Below are 20,103 nucleotides of genomic sequence, written 5' to 3' on the forward strand. Positions count from 1 at the left end.
TGAGGGCCAAACTGTTCAGGTCTGACCTGAACAGAGAGAGAACAGCAACACTGCCCCCATGATGATGATGCTCCAGCAATAAATGAACAGTCAGAGTGGGAAAGAGCAGCAACAAACTGCACGGAAGGCATGTTTATATATATAGAGCTAATATTCCATGTGTTTTACAAGGCTCCTGGATTTCTGGGAAGTGGATCTGTGAAGACATTGAGTCAGGTCCTCAAAATCATTAGGATTCCTCATCAATGCTGATCCAGATTTGGTTTCTTCATCAGCCTCTCTTACATCTTCCTTACTCTTGCTTTCTAACTTGTTTCCGCTGAGCCCATCGGTATGTATTAAACCATAAATACTACCTACTACTACCACTCTACTTGTCGACTTCCGGGTTGTCGATACTCTGCCTCCTCCAGCCTCAGTAATGTCACAGCAGAAAGGGACCTGATCCTCCATTAATCTACACGTTCGCCCTGAACGGATCCAACAGCAGCAGCAGCAGCAGTTCTTCTTCACTGCCCCGGCAGGAAGCATGTGTTGCTCTGAGAGACTGCAGAGAGAAGATCTCAGAGTTTTATTGAACCGCTCTCGTGTATCGATTGTTTCCGGGGGACCTTGGGGGTCCGGCGTGGGCGCTCGGAGCTGCAGCCCGGCAGCTTGTCTGTTCATCGGTGTGATAATTCCTCTCTGAATGTACACATTCACATTCACTCTGCTCTTTTCTCTGCATCCCTGCTGTGGATGCAGACAATCTGCAGCTTTACGTTCATTCGCCATCCTTCACTTCTTGTTTAGCTGTTCAGCAGATTTCAACCTCTCTGAGCTTTGATCATTTTTTGATATGATTCCTAATAACCATCACAAAAATATCAAGATCTCAATCAAACTGAATAAAACTTGATACCTACAACATTTCCTTTGCAGTGTAAGATTTAGTGAACAAATACCCTGAAATCAGATTTTCAGAGAAAGCAATAGAAGACGCTCTTTACAAGAAAAGAAATATTTAAATAGAAGTAAACATGGAGCTGGTTTCTCCAACCGGGCTGGGGCTAACTGGTTAGCATGATAACTTCAGTAGCAGAAAGGAAGTGATAGAAACACAAAAGTGAGTAAAGGAATGTTTTGAAAGTTTAATGCTGGAATTTTCTGCTAGACTGGTAAGTAAACAGCTGTTAAGGCTAACGTTGGGTTTGTAGTGATAGCAAAACCTACAAATAACTCCTTTGAAGGTCCAGGGGGTGGGGCTTGGAGCATGGCTGAAGAAGTGACTGCTTTGTTGTGACATCACAAAGTTACGGAAGGTGACGGCTGGTTTTAAGGCTCAGTTTCTGAATACAGGCTGTGTGCATTTCTCTGTGGACTGAGGCTTTGATACTTTCACAGTATTAACATAGAACCTGGAGCTGCTTTATAATCACAAACACATGGACATCTATCTCTCTATCAATATGGGAACTTTAAATTGTACCTGCACATTTCAACACTGAGTCAGAAAGTCACACAGTAAAGTAACGACTGAGATGGTCGGAAAACCACCAATCATCACACACTGAATAGATTTTGCACAATCTGTAATGATGTATGAATACATATATAATTAAAAGTTTCGAGGATTAACAAGCGTTTTAACAAAATGAATTTAGTGTTAAATAGTTTTTGACGTCACTTCCCCACCACAGAATCCCTCGTTTTTTTTTTATGGCCTGGATCTTTTTTGTTTTCTCTCACACTTGGTGAAACGTAATCTCCACCCATAGCTGTTCAAACCTCTGGAATCTCCAGCTGTTTATGTTGTAAAAATACTGATGGTATCTGTAATGATTAATCAAGTCCCCAAGTTTAGCTACTAGCTTTCTGTTTCCACTCGGGCGTTTCTCCACCACCTGCCACAGACACAGGGAAATAAAACTCAATGACTGAAGTGATAAAAACAAAGCTGTTTTCTCCTCATGGAGCCGACGTGAAAACTACTTTTATCCAATATGTTTCTGCTGTTTCAGTAGAAACACTACTGTCACTCTCTCAGGTTATTTCCTATGATTGTTTATAAAAAGCTGCATATAAAGTGAAGACACAGTGGGAGATGAGCTCCTCACATTTTCATTGCTTCACTCACCTATAGCACCACCCCTCCCCTCGCCCCCAGCCTCCTCCTCCACCACTGATCTGACTGTAAAGGGTTATTCCTCCTGCAGCTCCACAGGGTCAGCCAGGCTGCATCCCCCTAAAAAAGCGGCAACAACAAGCTTTTATCACCTCTTAGTAGGCATCTGCTGTCCAAATGAATCAGGGGGGGACCTCTCTGATGTCCTCCTCCTCCTCCCTCCTCCACCTTTCTCCCTTGCTCTGCTCATCACATTCAAACAGGACATTACTACAAAGCCCCCATGCAGATGGCTCAAGCACAGCGAGCGCTAACATTAGCACAAGCTTCCCCTACGCTCCTCTAAAAATAAGCACACGAGCAAAGGAGCACACGGCTCAGTAAGCCATTAGCCCCCTGGCCTCCGCCACCGCCACACAGCGCCGCTCTGCCCTGGATTCGCTGCATTTCATACGTGGAATTATGGGTAACCCCGCTGCCCCATGTTCAGAGAAGTGAAGCATAAAATACAGAGAAGCAGCTCCAGTTTGATTTATGTCAACGTTTGATGTATGTGAAGGTTAAACTGAGCATGCAGATTCAGACGGGAAAGCCCCAAACACAGCGCGACATGAGTGTGTGTGTGGGTGTGTGTGCCTTATAAAACTCGATCAGGCACAAATCACACATGAGCCACATGCTGCTGAGCCAGGATTCATTGGTGCTGCTGCTGCTCTCAGATGCTGCAACCTGTTTCTCTCAAATAAAGGTTATATAATAAAGATTAGATGCACCGAGCAGCTGCCAGGTTAAAATATGTGAGTGTAAACGAGGCCTTCAGAAGAAGAGAGCTCGGCTCTCACTGAAACTTCCCCTGTTAAACGAGTCTGGTGATGTTGTGAAGCAGCGTGGGATCATGGAGTTGTTGTCTTCGTCACTGTTGTGTCATTGCATCATTGGCTTCTCCTGGCTGGGATTCCTTCAGTGCCGAGTCATCCGCAGAGGTCTCCTCCGCTCCAAAACAAACGTAAATAACGTTAAAAATCAGTCTTTCTTCAACGCTGTTCTGCAGACACAGAACTTCCTGCAGGGGCCACAAGCCGAGCTGCTGCGAGCTAATGTTTGGTCAGCTGGTTTCTCTGATAACTTAAAATCTAAAAAGTGTAAAGTGTATCTTAAAAATGAATAAAAAGTCAATTTTGAGTTTCTGACAGATAACAACGCTGACATATGCACAAAGGGGATATGGCATCATATGGACCGTTACCATGATTAAAATCAGAGATAATTCCAGGTTTGAAAATTGCTGGAAACATTATATAAACATAGATCTAATCATTTTTATACATTTTAATGTGCAACATTTGCATATTATAACTTTAAATAATGGAAAAAGAAAATTAAAAGTGATGTATTGCATCTGTTCCATCTTCCCTCACCTGGACCACACTGCAGCTGGACCCAGTGTTGATGTTATTACTGTTGTTACATTGTTACATGTTGTAGAAATCACATCTGTATTTACAGTGTAGCTCATTTTTAAAGTTGTTCACCTTTACATTTCTTGTTGTCGTTCCAGGAAGCCACCAGGCTTCACAAAGCAGCACGACTCTTTGACAGAAGTGAAGCAGACTCGAAGTTCAAAGTGACCTCAATAAGTTTAGTGTCTTGAAAAACTTTTAAGATCAGTCTTAATCTTGAAACAGCCGTGAGAAGAGACGCCGGGGAAGTTCCCACCCAAACTCAAACTGGTCCTCAGAAAGACAGAAGTACATGTGCACACATTGTGTCCTGAATCTGCTTTTTTGTTCTGAACTCCTCCCCAGTAAGATTTCTCCTCTGAGCTTTAATCTGAAAGATGACTGACTAATCTTCCTGTCTGTGAAACGTTTCCTGTTTCTGCCCTTGTTTGCTTTAATTCAGCGAACGAGGCAACAAACTGTTTAATGTTTAAAGAGCACGACGTGCAGCTCTGAACGCGGCTTTAACTGAGCACAGATTTACTGTTTCAGCCCTGCGGGTGAAAATCACAGCTGATTCAATATTTAATGCCTCTCCTCCTCCTGCAGATCTGATTACAGTTATTTAACCCAGACCGCTGAAGCCTCTTAACTTGCCTTTGATGGAGGATTTTTGACGGGGGCCGAGGCAGCTAAACACACTGACACTGAAGGAAACACATGCAAATTAAGAAAACACCTCCATCAGTTTAGCAACACATGTGCTGCAAATACCCATAACACAACTGAATACAGAAGTACGATGCAATTAGCAGCAACTCGACTGGGACGTGCTTACTGTTCAATAACTTCACCACGTTGAATGACAGGTGCGTCCCAGCCAGGTTCATCACTTTTTTATGTCCCCAGGAAACACTTGTACACAAGGAATGATTACAGGCACCACTGCATTGTATTGTGGGTAATGTTGACGCCAAGGAAGAAGAATGTGTAGAATAAAAAAGACGATATCTCTAGTTCTACTGCATCTCAGCTAAATGCTAATCAGCACCAAATATAAAGGATAACTGAGGCTGATGGGAACGTCATTAGTTTTGCTGGTATTTGGTCATAAACTAAACTACAGAACAAATTACATTTTTGACCGGATGATGGCGCTAGATGAAAAGTCAAGATATCATTAAAGTTATTAAAACTAATGCTGAGAGGGACGTGGATGTCCAAACCAACAAATTCATTAGGGTTCATCCTATGGGGACCATAAATGTCATTACAATCCATCAAAGAAGTTATCGAGATAATGCACTAAAGCTTCACTATTGTCCTTCCCTTGTAAGTCGCTTTGGATAAAAACGTCTGTTAAATGAGTGAATGAATGAATATTTCAGTCAGAAACAAAGTGGTGAACCAACAAGCGGTGCATTCAACACTTCCTGCAGAAATGTTTCACATTAAAAGCCTTTCAGCAGCTCAAAGAGCATAATCCCTCACATTCCTCATAGCCTGAGATTTGAGTTGACTGGTGAATGAAAACAGTATTAATGTCTAAGAGAGAAAATGTCTTCAGCAGAGTGGTTTACAAAGTGCAGAGAAATGTTGGAATGTATGGCACATACAAGTGAAGAAAACAAAACAGACATTTAGTAAAGTCTTTGTCTTTACTGTGTTTTCTAAGAGCAAGTTTGTTCTGGTTAAACAGCAGCAGACTGTTGACTCCATCATGTCTTTATTTCCTTTGATTGGGAATTTATTTCCCTTCATTATATTTGTTTTAGTGTCTCCTTCGGTCATTTATAATGAAGTATTCGCTGAGTTTAATTCCATTAGAAGATTTATGGGGGAGTATGTATTGTATAATGTGATTGTGCTGTGTGCTGAAATGGAGGACTGATAAACACGCTAACCTTAAAAAAAAGAAAAGTTACATTCACCTTCAGTCTTCAGCAGGACAGAGGAAACTGAAGAATGTATGTTTTCATTTTCCGCTTCCAATGAAATTCTCTGCACTGAGTCATGAAAAGAAAGTTCGGCCATGGTGAGAAACGCCAGCACTCAGAAGTGAGAGAGGGAGAATGGGCTCTTTCAAAGCATCTGTGTAAACCTACGGACGAGGTTTGAATCCGCCAGAGAGGAGGTTCATCTGACACAGGAGGACACGACACAAGCAGGAGGGAAGGAAACCAAATAAATCATTAGCTTTATTCTTACATGTACAGAACAGAACTTATGTCCTTCAGCAACAAGGCCTAAGTGCTGCTTCTTCTTTCCTTCCCCGTTTATGATCAACTGCATTTTATCAAATGTCTGAGCACTGCAGAGTAAAGGAGCGCCAGAGTTGAAAGATTATGAGAGACACAGCGGTTAAACACTGATTGCTATTTACATCGCTGCGCTAATTAGAGCTTTTTGCCCACACAGCACCGAGATCACAGACTCATTTGATTCCTTTAACACACAGTCAATTTTTCTATGACATGGTCTTGTTATTATGTAGCAGGAATGTCCCAAACCAGTTTTCTTCGGCTTAAATTTGTTCAGAGTCTTAATCCCAGTCTATTAAAGATGGATCTGACACTGCAGCTGCTAAATCTGACACATTTCTCACAAGCTGTGAAATACTGAAGAATCAGGTTAAAAAATATCATGTTTGTAAGATTAAATTATTAATGTAAGTTTAACTGGGAGAGTCAGCTAAAGAGAAGAAGTTGCTGGAACACACTCAGTCCACCTGTGACCATGGAGCGATGTAGAGAGTGATGCGTCTTTTACCTTATAAACAATCTTTGCTTGAGAGCAAATTAATCAACGAGACACAACTTTAATTTTGGTTTGTTTTCAAGTTACTCGTTAAATCAATATTAATTAGCAACAGCTAACTGACCTGCTGCCAGTTACAAAACACAAAGTGGAGTACAATAAAGACAGGACTGGGTTCTTTATTTTTCACCAGTATTAGGTCCATTAAAGCTACAGAATGTAATTTTTTTTATTGAAATGTTCCCCAAAACATATGTTATGTGCTGTCGAAGGCTTCAGACTCATTAAACTAAACAATCACAAGGATGGATAGGGACATGTCTGTTGTGTGACAAACTTAAGTAAATATCATATGTTACTGCATGAAAGGTTTATTTTAATCCATTATAAATAAACTAGTGATCATTAATGAATGCAAATAATGTAAATATGACTAATTTAGCAGGTTAGTTAGTTAACGCCAAATGTAACTTTGCAGCAAAGAATCTGGATCTGCTCTTCTGAGTTCTCTGAGATTCTAGACCTGGTGATTTAATCTGGTAAAAAACACAGAATGCAGAAGTTTCCCATTAAAAATCAGTGGTTCTCTGATGCTGTTGGGAGGGGCTGGGAGCCGACCTGCCACTGAAGTTCTCTCAGCTTTTATCTCTGATCGCTTAAGACGTCCAAAGACTAAAATCCTTCACCTCAATGTTCACGGTTCAAGGTTCATTTGTTGTCTTTCTTAACATGTTGACACATGAAGAATGAAATTTGTGACTCAGGTCCAGCACCGTAAAATAAATGGGAATGATTAAATAATAAATAAAGAATAAATAACTTAATATAACTAGAATACTTAATACCTAGGGGAGAAGCAGTATTCAATAATAAATAAGACTAGAATAACTCAATAAAACTAAGAATAACTTAATACTAAGGTTTATGTCTAAATCACTAAATAAAGAAAGTGACATAGTTTAAAACCTGAGCAGCGCAATTGCAGTAACAGCACAACAGAGGGAACAAGGGCAGTGAGGTCTGTTATTGAACAGGGAGTTCATGAGTCTCAGAGCCTCTGGAAAGAAGTTGGCTTTAAGCCTTGATGTTCTGGTTCTGATGCTTTGCAGCCTTCTGCCTGAGGGGAGGGGGGGCAGCAGTCTATATTCATATACCCTGATTCTGCATCTGTTGATGAAGATGTCCTCAATGGACTCAACTGTGTGTGATCTTTTGGGCAGATTTAACCACCCGCACAAGTAGTTCCTGCACATTACTGTGATCTGGTTACAGTATACAGTTAAATGGGACCAAGAAAAATGTGTTTCCCAAAAATGTGGCTTAAAACTGGATAAAATGTCAATTTTGATGCTTCCGATAACAAATGCCATTGACAGGTGACCAAAAGCAACGGACTGTCACCATGTTACTTTTAAAATTATGGATTTTGTTGTGTTTAAGAATTTCTTTCAACATTTGTTATAATGTAAGTACGTAATTCAACAAAATAAGTTCCTAATATAAGTTTTTATACATTTTAATGCGGAAAGGTTACATATTATAACTTTAAACTTTTTAAACCTTAACTTTTTTTTTTTGCAGTGTCATCATGTTTTTGGAGCTCAGAGGTTAAATTAATAAGTTCAGTGTCATTGTTACTGAATGAAAAGATGGACAACAACTACCAAAATGTTGTAATAAACTGGAATTATCCTTTAAAAACATCCATCACCAGCCAGCCCAGAGTCATTCACTGATTTCCCAAACTTATAGAACCCTATTTAGAGTTCTTCACATTTTCTGAGACCTGTTAAATTAACATCTCAGCAGATCTGAGGAGGAGTGTGAGATTTAATATTCTACAGCTGTGAATGTGAAGGCAGATGAATTATCAGACTCCCACTGAGCAGAGAATGAATCTGGAAACCGGAGGAAATAAAACCCTGCAACCATATTTGGCGTTTAATAATGAGCGGAGGATTCCCGCGATGGCGACGTCAGCATTCACACTTCCTGCTGACAAAGGCCTCCGCCCGCCAGGAGGTCAACCACGACGAAGGGGGGCTTGGACCGTGATGATGAGGAAGAGACGAAGATGAAGAGGAGGAGGGAAGAAGGAGTTAATTAGGGAGCAATGAGACGGACAGGAAACGGCAGCTGGAAAACAGCTGTGCTGACAAAAAGAAGTCGCTGATGAATAAAAGTGGTTTTAATAATTGAATCATCTCAGATTTTCTCACATGTTCCTCCTTTCTTCCCAATGTTTTCGACCTCATGCTTCACCGTCACAATGCTCATATCAATGAGACTCATCAGAGAAACTCCATGACTCCAGACAATCTCTTGCTGACTAAAATGTTGTCACTCTCAGGTTTTTAATCTCAGCTCGAGTAAACAGATGTGCATGAAAATGTGGAGAAATTCAATAAATAATATTTGTCAAAGTGCAGAGAGTCTCCACAGGGGACAACAAATTTGTCTCATCAAATATCTGTGTGGTGGTGGGTTACAGGTGTCCAAACATGTAGCAGCTTCTTAATAGCTTTTAACCTTTATTCCTTCAGTGAGACTCATTTTCAGGGGGGGCCTGACACAAGGTCAGTAATATTTGTATTTCGTTATTCATGTCTCTTTCACCACTGGTAGTCAAGGCTGATAAGACCTAACCTTGGAGTGACTGTGGGCATCTATGTCATTGTTTCCAAAGGTCTTCATTTCTGCCCCTCCTGACTACAGCGCAACCCTGAAGTTTTCAAATTAAAATGGGTCTAGCAGCATTTCTGAAAGGCTCCGAAAACTACTAAAACATAGTGCACAGCAGGAGTAAACGTAGCAAAAGTGATGCATTTTCAAACGTAGTAGTGCAGCTGTAGCTTTAAAACACTTTCCAGTACATCCAAAGTCTGATGTGTTGGCCACGAGGCAGCACGGCATTCAGTTTGGTGGTTCCTGCTTTCTGTTGTCTTTATAGATTTTTTTGTTTGTGAAAATAAAAATCGACATTCTGGATGCATTTTCATCACTACACTTCACCAGGAACCTTTTAAAGCACAACGTCCCGCCTGTGGGATGCTTTGGCCCAGGTAGCTCTACTTCAGGTGTGTTTTGGTTTCTACTGGACTCAAACTTACACTTTACTTTAAAGCTCTAAGCATCTGAGTATCTCTTCTACTCTTTCTGACTTTCTAGAACTTAAAATTTAAAAGTTACCTTTCAAAAGAGACAAGAGCTGTGACTGTAGTCAAAAGAGTTGAAGAACAGAAACCATTTTATTTTCAGTTCAGGGGTTTATGTTCAACAACATTCATAATAACAGTTACGTTATAATTCTCACATTTACCTATGAAACTCTATGGTTTAGTATCTTTACTGACGTCTTATATCATCTGTGAGGTGAAAATATCAATTTCCAGCCAGTCAAGGAAATAAAAAATGTGTGTCCCGATTACAGTTTGGTGATAAAATCTCAACGAACTGTGAAATGTCTCCTGATTGGCTCCTGACAGCACTGTCAGCTGTAACTGTGCTAATAATAATGGATGAAGCAGTATCACTGTCTGGCACTGCTTAAAACTTGAAATAAAGGAATTGAAAACAACACTGGACAAACATTAGCAGTAAAATAAAATTTAAGGAGCTGAAAGACACTACAAATGTGAGGATGATGATGATGATGATGATGACACTATTAGTCAACCAGCAGCAGCTCTTACCGTTGAAGTTAACAGCGCGGATGTGGGCCAGCAGCTCTTTGCCGTCGATGTTGGCCATACGTGGACACAGCCCGGGGTACCCGGCGCAGAGCTCGCGGTGCATGTGGTGCAGGGCGTGGGCCATGGCGTACACGGCGTCCATCACGAACTGCACCTTCCCCTCCTGCTCGTAGGTGGAGTCACGGCCGACTTTCTCCAGCCCTGGAACAGAAGCAGAGAAGTGTCGGGTTGATAATCACTGAAATGACCAAACACATAAAACTCACACAGACTGAGATTTAAAGTTTATTCAGTCACCAAACTGTGTGGTACGATCGAAAGCTCCAGAACAGCTGCTAAATGACCCTTGTGATGAGAGTTATTACAGTCAAGAATTAAATTTCAAACTGTAAATGAAAAAAACTAAATGCACAGTTCCATGAAAAACAGAGTTTCGGTTCTTAAATTAATGAATCATTTCAGTTCTGGAAACAACAGAAAAAGAATTCTAAGAACTTTTAAAACTGACCCTCAGTCGAGGTTTGTTATGAGGTTTGTATTTGCAGGTAAACAAAGAGAAAAACAGCCGCTTGTTTTATTCAAAAAGATAAACTCAACTGTGTCTCTGCTGTTATTATACGTTTCAAGACGAAACTCCTGACTCTTTCTCATCCAATTTATCATCCAGCCTGTGAGTCATAACAGCTCAAACAGACAAACTACTGGACAATAAAACATTCTTCATTTGACAAAACTCACCATTCAACACAGCGCTTCATTAATTTAAAAAGTCAGAGAAAAATCTAAAATCAGGGAACACATAACAAAATAAAAGAAAACATGTGACCTTCCTCCCTCACTCCCACCCACACCCACACAGTATAGAAACATGGAACCAAAATCATTTGTACAAAGCACATTGTATTCATGAAAAACATGTTTTCTTGTTGACCATGTATCTGTAATTTCCATCTCAAAACAAGGTCCACGTTCATAATTGCAACATGAGGAGCTCTTTATAATGACACATGGATCTTATCCTTTCTCTTCATGGGAAATTACAAATCTGTCATTATGGCATTTTTCTCTCAATTACTCATCTCATGATTAACTAGTAATTAAATATTGTGGAAACTGTGACACTCTGCCACAAATGTTGTAATTACATGTTGTGTTGTTGGAGCACTGAGATCTTGTTTCATCATTTTGAGGTAAGAATCTCTAATTAGATCATTTCCTGTAAATATGCTTCAGTATCAATAACACAGTTCTCACATTTACGGGTTTTATAATTATGGGATAACTTTCACATAAGTTAGGGAATACAGATCAGGTTATTATGAAGGTATTCCTTTAGTTATGATCTAATTTTGTCAGTTTTTGGAGATACAGATCTGGAAGCAAATTTTTTCAGAATTGAGATTCAACCTCATAATTTCTATACTTGAAAGAGAAGGTCTTGACCTCCAACAGTCAAAAGTGCCTTGAGATAGTTTTGCTGTGATTTGGCGATATATAAATAAGACCTGATTTGATTTGACCTGATTTAATTACAGGATAGTTCTCTCATAGTCATTACGAGATAAGGATCTTGTAATGATGATCTTTTTCTCAGAATGTTGTGAAACGTGAAAAATTGATACTGTAAATATGCTTTTTTTGAGATAAGAATCTTAATCACAGTTACAAAGTATGACTTTTTATTTTTCCCTCAGAGGATGCACTGAGCTTCAAGACTGTCCTCCTGTAAAAAATGAGCCTGTAGGTCGTCTGTCAGCAGGTTGTTCTGACCCACAGTTGGGTTTTGTTGCTAGGCGACATCTAGTGGTCGTAGTAATGATGACAGGAGCAAAGGGAAAAGTGCGGTGACGTAGTTTATGGAGCGACTAAGTCCAGGTCAGGAGGAGGTTGGGGTGGATGGATGGGTAAACAAAACACAGGAATACGACACAGGAGAGCGATGTTTGATTCCCATGGGAAAGTAGCAGTTAATGTTGTTTCTATTATCCATGACCGTTTGTAGTCATTATTGTAACCATGACAACAAAGATCGGCTAATGTTGAGGAAGAACTTATTTTAACCCAAATCGCAATCTTTTCCTAAACCTAACCAAGTCATGACTGTTATTATAGTAACCATGGCAACGAAGGTAGGTACGCCGCTCTTGGTTCACTCCGTGTTGTTTATTATTGTAACTATGACAACCAAGGTCCTGTAAGCCTGCCGCCATAGGGGCACTATTTCAGGAGGCACTCCTACAGGTCTTTATGGATTTCATGACAATCTGAAGGGCAGCTGTGGAGATTAAAGGGATCCACTGAAAAATTTGAGAAAACGTGAAACATTCAGAAGGTAAAGCAGAAACAACAGTCAGGTTTGTAAACAAACACACTTACTGATGCCCCCATGTGCTTTTCTGTTTGGACCCAAAGGCCTTGGAGTTTGTCCTTGCCGCCAGGCAGAAAAACTCACAAAGGATTATGGGAACGTGAAATGAGACACATTAGCTTTAAAGAAATACATTTGGCTCCATCTCATTAGCTTTTGTTAAATAACAGAGTGGAGAAGACATCGTCATCTTTTATGTGAAAACTCCCTCAGTCCTTCCAAAAATTCTTGAGTAATTACCATTATTACCATTACTAGAGTCGTGTCGCGGCACGATGACGCCTCCGGCTGAAAATAAAGGAGAAAGAGAGGAGGAGAAAACTAACTGCCGGAGTGGACCTTCCATCAACAGACAAGACTCCTCTGAATTAATAGGAGCTTAGGAATGAAATCCAATTTAATTTTAATAGTAGGTTGCTGGTGGGGGATCTGTCCGAGGGGAGACATTTGCTCTGGCAGTAAAGACTGATTACACGTCGGCAGTAATGAATGAGCCTCGAACGTTGAACACAGAGGATGTCAAGCAGCCGAGGCAGAGAGGAGATGTACGGCTCAGCTGCAGATGACTGCTGCTCGCTGCAGATGATGAGTGTCTCCTTAATATTTAAAGAATACATGTGTTTAATCCTGGAAATTCAAATGGTGCCTGATGCAGCGTTTTGAATTTACAAGGAGCACAGTGTCATTGTCAGATTCTCCAGAAACTCTGTGGAAGAAGCTTCTCTGTGCGCTGGATAAACAGAGGTTAAAAAGACAAAAAACACATCTCTAAGTAGGTGTGAGGAGCTCAATCATTTTGTTCTGAAATTGACGCCATGTGGGTCATTACGGGGGATGGACTGAAACAATAATTCAGGCTGGGAATTTGACACTATCCCAGGTCACCCTCATAAAACATCAGACAGCTAATGTTGTAGGCTAACTCTATTTGCTGGTTTATTGGCTACCAGACTAGGTATAAATTTCACCACTATGTTCATATGGAAGAAAAATGATCCTGATTACAAAAAGTTGTGACTGACCAAGAAATCTTTTTTTTCCCCCTCAATTTTCCCAATTGCATGTTGTTACAAGAGAAAGTGGCAGCTATGTACGTACTATATATAGTGGAAACCCCATGTAGGCAATAATTATATTATGTCAATAAGTTAATAAAGTGTTAGATGGAGAGCAGAAATTTTCCAGTGCTCTCTCTCTCTCTCTCTCTCTCTCTCTAAATGAGGGTAAACAAAAATCACAACTGCTTTCTTACAGCTTCACTTTTCTGACTGCTAATCAGCGACAGATAATTATTGTTATTGATGGCCATTATCAAAGGCAGACGCAGAGTAGAACGGGCAGGACCGACAGTAGAAGCACCACAGCAGCTCTTTGCTGCTCGTTATATTATCACTGGTCAAGTTGACTGTTCACAGCTTAGGCCCAAATGACCCAGGAAAGGTCCTGGTGACCTGATGGGCTGTTGACTGCTGGTTGTTATATTCAAATATATTTGTCCTCCGAGGACCATGAATATTTCCTGTAGTTTTCATTCAAATCTGACCTGCAGCTGTGGCGATATTCCAGTGCTTTGGAACAAACTGTTGCTGAGTGACTGACACCAACGTTCTGGCAGGGTGACACCGGAAAACAAAATTTTCCTTTTCACAAAATGCAGGAACCGTTTCAACTGGCTGCTTCATTTGCCACAAAATCCCAGTTATTTAACAGCCTCTCGCTCTAAAGCCGTAATTAGCTGAAACAAATACCTCCTGAGTTTCCCACCCAGAACCTCATGAGTGAAAATGCTTTTAGAGAGAAAGTGAAAAGTAAGGAGCGTGTTTGGCCGACCGGTCACAATGTCATTCCCCTCCATTTTTGCTAATGAGCCCTTATGATGATGATGATGATGATGATGATGATGATGATGATGATAATGATGAAACTCTAACACTGATTTTGGTGAAGCAGCATGCTCAACACACAGCTTCATCCCAGCTGCTGGCATTTCAATTACACATCACTTTCAAGACAAATTTAATTTATTCTTGACGGAACGGACGTGTTTCTGTTTTCCCGTCTCTCTCGCTCTCTCTCGCTCTCTCTCACAGGCAGCCTTCTGTTTCAATTAGATTCGGAAATTAGATAAACAGCAAACTAATTACAGAGGTTAGCGGTGATGGGATGAGTTCGGGGAAACCTGCCGAGCTGTGGTGTCTCAAATGCCTGAATATATTTACATTAATAGAGTCTTTTTATTGGCTCTGTTGTTTATCAGTAACATCTGTCTGTGTAAAATCATCAGCAGAGGATTAGCGATGATGTTTCCTCTGATTCTGACTGTGAGAACATGACAGAACATGAACATAAAAAACATGACAGATACATCTCAGAGCTGCTCAAACATTCATGAATTCATCCTGTGTCCACAGAAGAACTGCAGACTATTCTCATTATAATAACAATAATAAAGCATTACTCATGTTCTGTCCATCTTTATCTTTAGATAAGATTGGATTAGATTTGCATAAAAAAGAACAACCAGAACATCACATGGAAAAAATTATCACAGCACATAAGAAGAAAAGTCACTAAAATATCAACCAGCACCAGTGACATTTCAGGTTTATTATTAAAACTGCAGCTTCTGATTCTCATTTAGGTTTTTTCTCATTTAAAAAAACAGTTTGAGTTCAAAGACAGAAAGTCTCAGGTGAGTTTTAAACCTTGGCAATGAAGTAAATTTGTTTTCTTTTTTTCTTTACAGGTACTACAGGTAAGTCTCGAGCCTACCGCAAGTCCTATTCCACTCCCAGGTTAGAACCAGTAAGTTCTAAGTTAAGGTTCACATAAAGACCAACAAAGCTAGAATCAAGGGTCAAGGCCACACAAACAAATCCCATTTCAGGACCCAGGTCAAGATCAACAAATCAACATAGGTACGTCTCCGGTCGAGTTAAGACGAACGAGTCCCAGATCAAGACCAACAAGTCAAGACAAGTTAATTCCCCTAAATAAATAAACAAATAACTCCTGAGTCAAGCTCCAAGTCATGACCAACCAGTCCCGTGTCAAGACTGTAAATCCAGAGTCTGAGTCAAGACCAACAAGTCCAAAGTCATCGTGGTCCCGTAAGACTTAGTGTTTCTTACTGCTCAAATCGCATGATTGTGACTTTGTGACACGTATAGTCAGATCAAACCAGTTTGTTTTCTGCGACAAAACATAAAAATCAGCAATTCTTTGCTCTGCAGCTCCACATACGAGCCTGTCACAACAATGTCATAGGAGGAAAGCAAAGTGAAAGCTGCTCGCTGTCATTTTCCCATCTTCAGAGAGAAGTGTTGACAAAAAAAGAGTGCTGCTGCTAAACAGCTGCTCGATCTCTGTTATGGAGGCTGGTTTTCCCCTTCAGATATCATTGCTGTTTTCAAACAGAAGCAAAAAAAAAAATGCCTTGGCCTCTCTCGACATCACTTCTTCATCTGCTGATGTTCTATACCAAACAAACTGCAGCACAAAGAAAGACAACACGCGCCACAGAAAACACAGAGGCTTTCATATCCACTTAGTGTCGTTCAAGGATATCCGTGGCACAGGGGAACAATGTTGTAAAAAGGTGAGAAAACAATAAGGCTCTTAACTTAGCAAACACATCGTTCCACAAAGCAGAAGAACACAATCAAACATTCATGTTCTGTGTTGAAAATGAGTCTCCAGGTGAAAGAGTGAAAAACAAGGTTGAATAAAACAAAATATTCATCCTCTACAACTCTTAACATTCAATTCCTGATGCAGTGGCACTGACAATGCAAAAACATCTTCACCTTACTTTACTGGAGTAAGTGAAAACAACTGAGCTGTCCATTACAAACAAACAACTGAGAGCCATTCTAGTAGGAATCATGTCTGGGTCTTTAGATATACAGAATCATATTTTTTGTATTGGAATCCAGGCAAGAAACAAGGAACCTCTATGTTCCCACCAGACAGTGAAGGCAGCAATTTAAAGCACCTCTTAATGATGCCAGCTAAAAATATAATATATATTTTGACATTAATAAGATGTTCCATCAACTTGTTTTTTATATTACTGCAACACTGACACATTCATTTATCCATTCCTACAGATATTTGCCCAGTCTTTGAAACCTGTGGACATAGAGACTAAAAATATCAACTAATATAAAAGGTCTCATACAGTATAAAGTGAGATTTCCACATCTTTTTTGATTATAAAGCAGGTCTCGGTTTTATATTAATACTGTGAAAGTATAAAAGCCTCAGTCCACAGAGAAATGCACACAGCCTGTATTCAGAAACTGAGCCATAAAACAAGCCGTCAGGACTTCTGGAACTTTGTGATGTCACAACAAACAGTCACCGCCCTCAGCGCCGCCCCAAGCCCCGCCCACCTGGACCCACCATCAAATCTTGTAGGATTTGGTTTCTTACTTGAACTCTGTCGGGACCTGTGGGACCTTTAAATTAGATAAAAACTGGAGGGTATCTGAGCAGCCCAACAAAAGCCTGTAAATATAAAAGGAAAACAGAGCAACAGGGGGTTCAAATTAATCATGCTACCGAATCACTGACCAAGATGTTGGTCAGGTGTAGGTTTTGTTCTGAGTTCGTCATAATCTGTCCCTCTTATAATGTTTCCTGTTTTATTCTGAAGTCTCTTTACCTGTTGTATTTGGGGTTGCTTTGCTTCCTGCCCTTGTTTGTAATCCCGCCTCTGCGATTGTCAGCCCCGCCCTGATTAGTTTCATCTGTCTCACTGAGTATTTAGTCTCTGTGTAAACCTCACTCTGCCAGTTTGTCGTCATCGTCTTTGTTTCCAGTAATGTTCCCTCGTGGTCCTCTGGTGAAGACTCCTGTTACCTGTTCCTGTTTGTGTTCCCACCACGACATCAATCCATCTGCCTGCTTCCACTTCTGCCACTTGTCATTAAAAAGTAATTTCACCTCATCAGTCTGACTGTGTGTCTGCATCTGGATCCTGAAATCACTGAACAGTGGCAGAGTTGGTGCAAACGACAAAGGTGTCTCCATTATCCAAACAAGCCTCTCTGTTGGCAGCTGCTGCTGCTGCGGCTGCTGCTCACGCGCCGACACACAGAACACTAATTATAGATCAGTCAATGGACGGCTGACAGAGAATCCATCGACTGGAGGCTGCAGAGATCAGGGACGACTCCGAGCCACAAAGGTTCACATGTCCACTGAATCCCTTTTGGCATATGGACGCCTGCGTCTACAGTTTGTTAACCTGTGAAACTATTTGCTTGTTAATCTGAACTAAGGACTGGGTCGTACAAAAGCATGTCTCAAAATTATTAGCAACTGATGAGATACAAATATGTGAAATTACAAGTTTATAAGTGCTACTGTTGATTTGTAATTAATAAAAGTATCATGAGTTAGTTTTTATTTACAGGATTAAAATCCCCTGCAAAGTGAACATGGGAGCCACCCTGTCATTGGTCATTCCTAGGAACTTCATTTTCTGTCAAGATAAAAATTTAAAGATGACTTTCATATTACCTGCTAAGTTTTCCAAAGTTTTTACCCATTAAAATGCTTAATACTCTATATTCAAATTTATCAGTGTATTACTCTCTTTAGTCTAAACCAGATATTTACTAAATAACACTTTCATCGTGCCTTAAAAACTGCCTGCCCCTGAAATGTCAAACAGAACATAAAACCATAGAGATAAAAACCTACAATCTATTACTTTACCAATTAATTACCCTGAACTTTTGGATGAATCCCTGTATTTGCACCAATTAAGCTCATTTCAAGGGACAGCTGAAATATAATTTTGTGAATCTTTGATTTTAATCTATACAGAAAACAACTAAATATATTCCAATCCAATATCAACTTGTCCCAAATCAGGGCAAACCTTTTGAATAAAAACAAGAATTCCTCAAATATAGATATCCCAACAAAATCTAAACCTAATATTAAATTAATAATTAAATGATAGATGTTTTAGATAGATGTGTAAATTAAGAAATAAATTGTTGAAATAGACTTCATTTGTTTGTGGGGAAGAAAAAAAAAGTAGATTTTCTCATTCATTCTCATCTGAGCATTCAGGGGGTGGAGGTGATTGGGTGTGTGAGGGAAGGGGTGGGGGGTAATTACAGTACTGGATCGCTTGGTAAAAGCAACACACTCGATCTGGCAGGAAATGAGGTGCTCAGAGGCGGTGGCGGCGGTGGCTGGGAACGCTGCGGTGCGGCCACTTTGTCCCTGAGCAGTGGGTGATGGAGCGTCACCCTCAGACCTCAGGCCACCGCGTCTCATGGCTATTTAATTATCCTAATTAATTACAATCAATGAGCGGGCCTGCCCCAGTGCTGAACTGAGCGCGCCCTGATCTCCATCAGCTCCTGAGGCCGCTTCTTCTTCTCTGCTTCGTGGCCGCAGACGTACAGAAAAGGTCGACTATGAAAGCCAGAAGTGTGTGTTGTTGTCTTGGATTTTGGCTCATTCCCGCTCGCTTTCGCTCTCTCTCTCTCTCTCTCTCTCTCACTCACACACACACACACACACACACACACACACACACTGAAAAGACACCTCGGATTGGTTGAAGACAACAAACCATACCTGTTTATTTGCATACAAGTGGTCACTCGAGATGCATTTTAAAGCCAGGTGTGAACTGACCAACTTAGAGCTGACCACTTGTGATTGGTTCACTGAGGACTGAACAGGGCCGTAGAGAGGGACCCCCCCTGCTCTGATAACATTCAGCAGCTTGTTCCACTGTCGGAGAAACACAGACCTGAACAGTCTGGACTGAGATTTCCTTGTGTGCAGGGCTGGTGATGCCAGACGATGTTCCTTGGAGGAACTCAATGGCAGAGAAGGAGCAGAAGGCTGAATGATTGAGTTCAAGTACATGGGTGCAGACCCAGAAGTCTGACTTGATTGATTTGACTGAGGCAGCTATAGGCAGCCAGTGTAGGTCGATGAGCACCGGAGTGACATGTAGCCTTTCAGGCTGATCGAAGACCAGACAGGCTGCTGCATTGTGGTCCACGTGTAAGGATGTCACTGTGTGTGAAGGGGGGCCCGACAGGAGGGCACTGCAGCAGTCAGCTTATAACTTCATGGTTATGTTCAGTCACACAGAGGACTTGGTTAAGGTTGAGGAAATATGGTGGTTAAATTGATTTGGCTTATTTGCTGCACCTAAGTCTTATAATGGTGGGGAAATCCGCAGGAAAACCCTTAATACAATAATTCTTCTTTTAACTATTCAACTTCTGAGAAGAAGCAGAGACTCAGGAAAAGCCCAAGAAACAAAAACAAGTATGTGAAACAGTGTAAACATCACAGAGCCTCAACAAAAGGAGCCTGGAAAGAGATGAGAGGCTGGTTTCCTGCTGCGGCAGAAAACATTAACTGATGTGTTAGAAATAGAAAAATGTTATTTTACTTCATCTACATGTGGCAAAGAACACACACTCACAGATGTGCATGAATGTTGAGGTGTGGGAGTGAGGAGTCTCTAAACTCCAGCTGTGAGACAGAAATCAGCCTGAACAGCATCAACAGGATCAATGTATTGACACTGTTGATTGCCTTGATTAGGTGGAGTTGTTTTCTTGTTTCCTGTCTCTTGAGGTGAATCAATACGACCGCGGAGGTCAAGCTCCTGATTTCAGCTGATCTACAGGCTGCAGGTCAGAGACACAGCAGGTCATTACTGCTCCGAGATAAAATGTTCAGACTCACAGCAGA

At 40.8% G+C, this 20,103-nt stretch overlaps 1 protein-coding gene across 1 annotated transcript in view; it reads right to left on the bottom strand.

The window, feature by feature from the left end:
- Nucleotides 1–20,103, bottom strand: part of grm8b (glutamate receptor, metabotropic 8b) — a 120,595-nt gene that overhangs the window by 26,339 nt on the left and 74,153 nt on the right. The window contains exon 7 of the mRNA XM_071458530.1: nt 9,993–10,193. Within this exon, the coding sequence (XP_071314631.1) occupies nt 9,993–10,193 (201 nt within the window). The remainder of the gene's footprint in view (nt 1–9,992; nt 10,194–20,103) is intronic.

This window comes from Trachinotus anak, unplaced genomic scaffold, assembly GCF_046630095.1.
Source record: "Trachinotus anak isolate AG129_WGS33_773 ecotype Australia unplaced genomic scaffold, CSIRO_AGI_Tana_v1 ptg000002l, whole genome shotgun sequence".
NCBI classification, from domain to species: domain Eukaryota; kingdom Metazoa; phylum Chordata; class Actinopteri; order Carangiformes; family Carangidae; genus Trachinotus; species Trachinotus anak.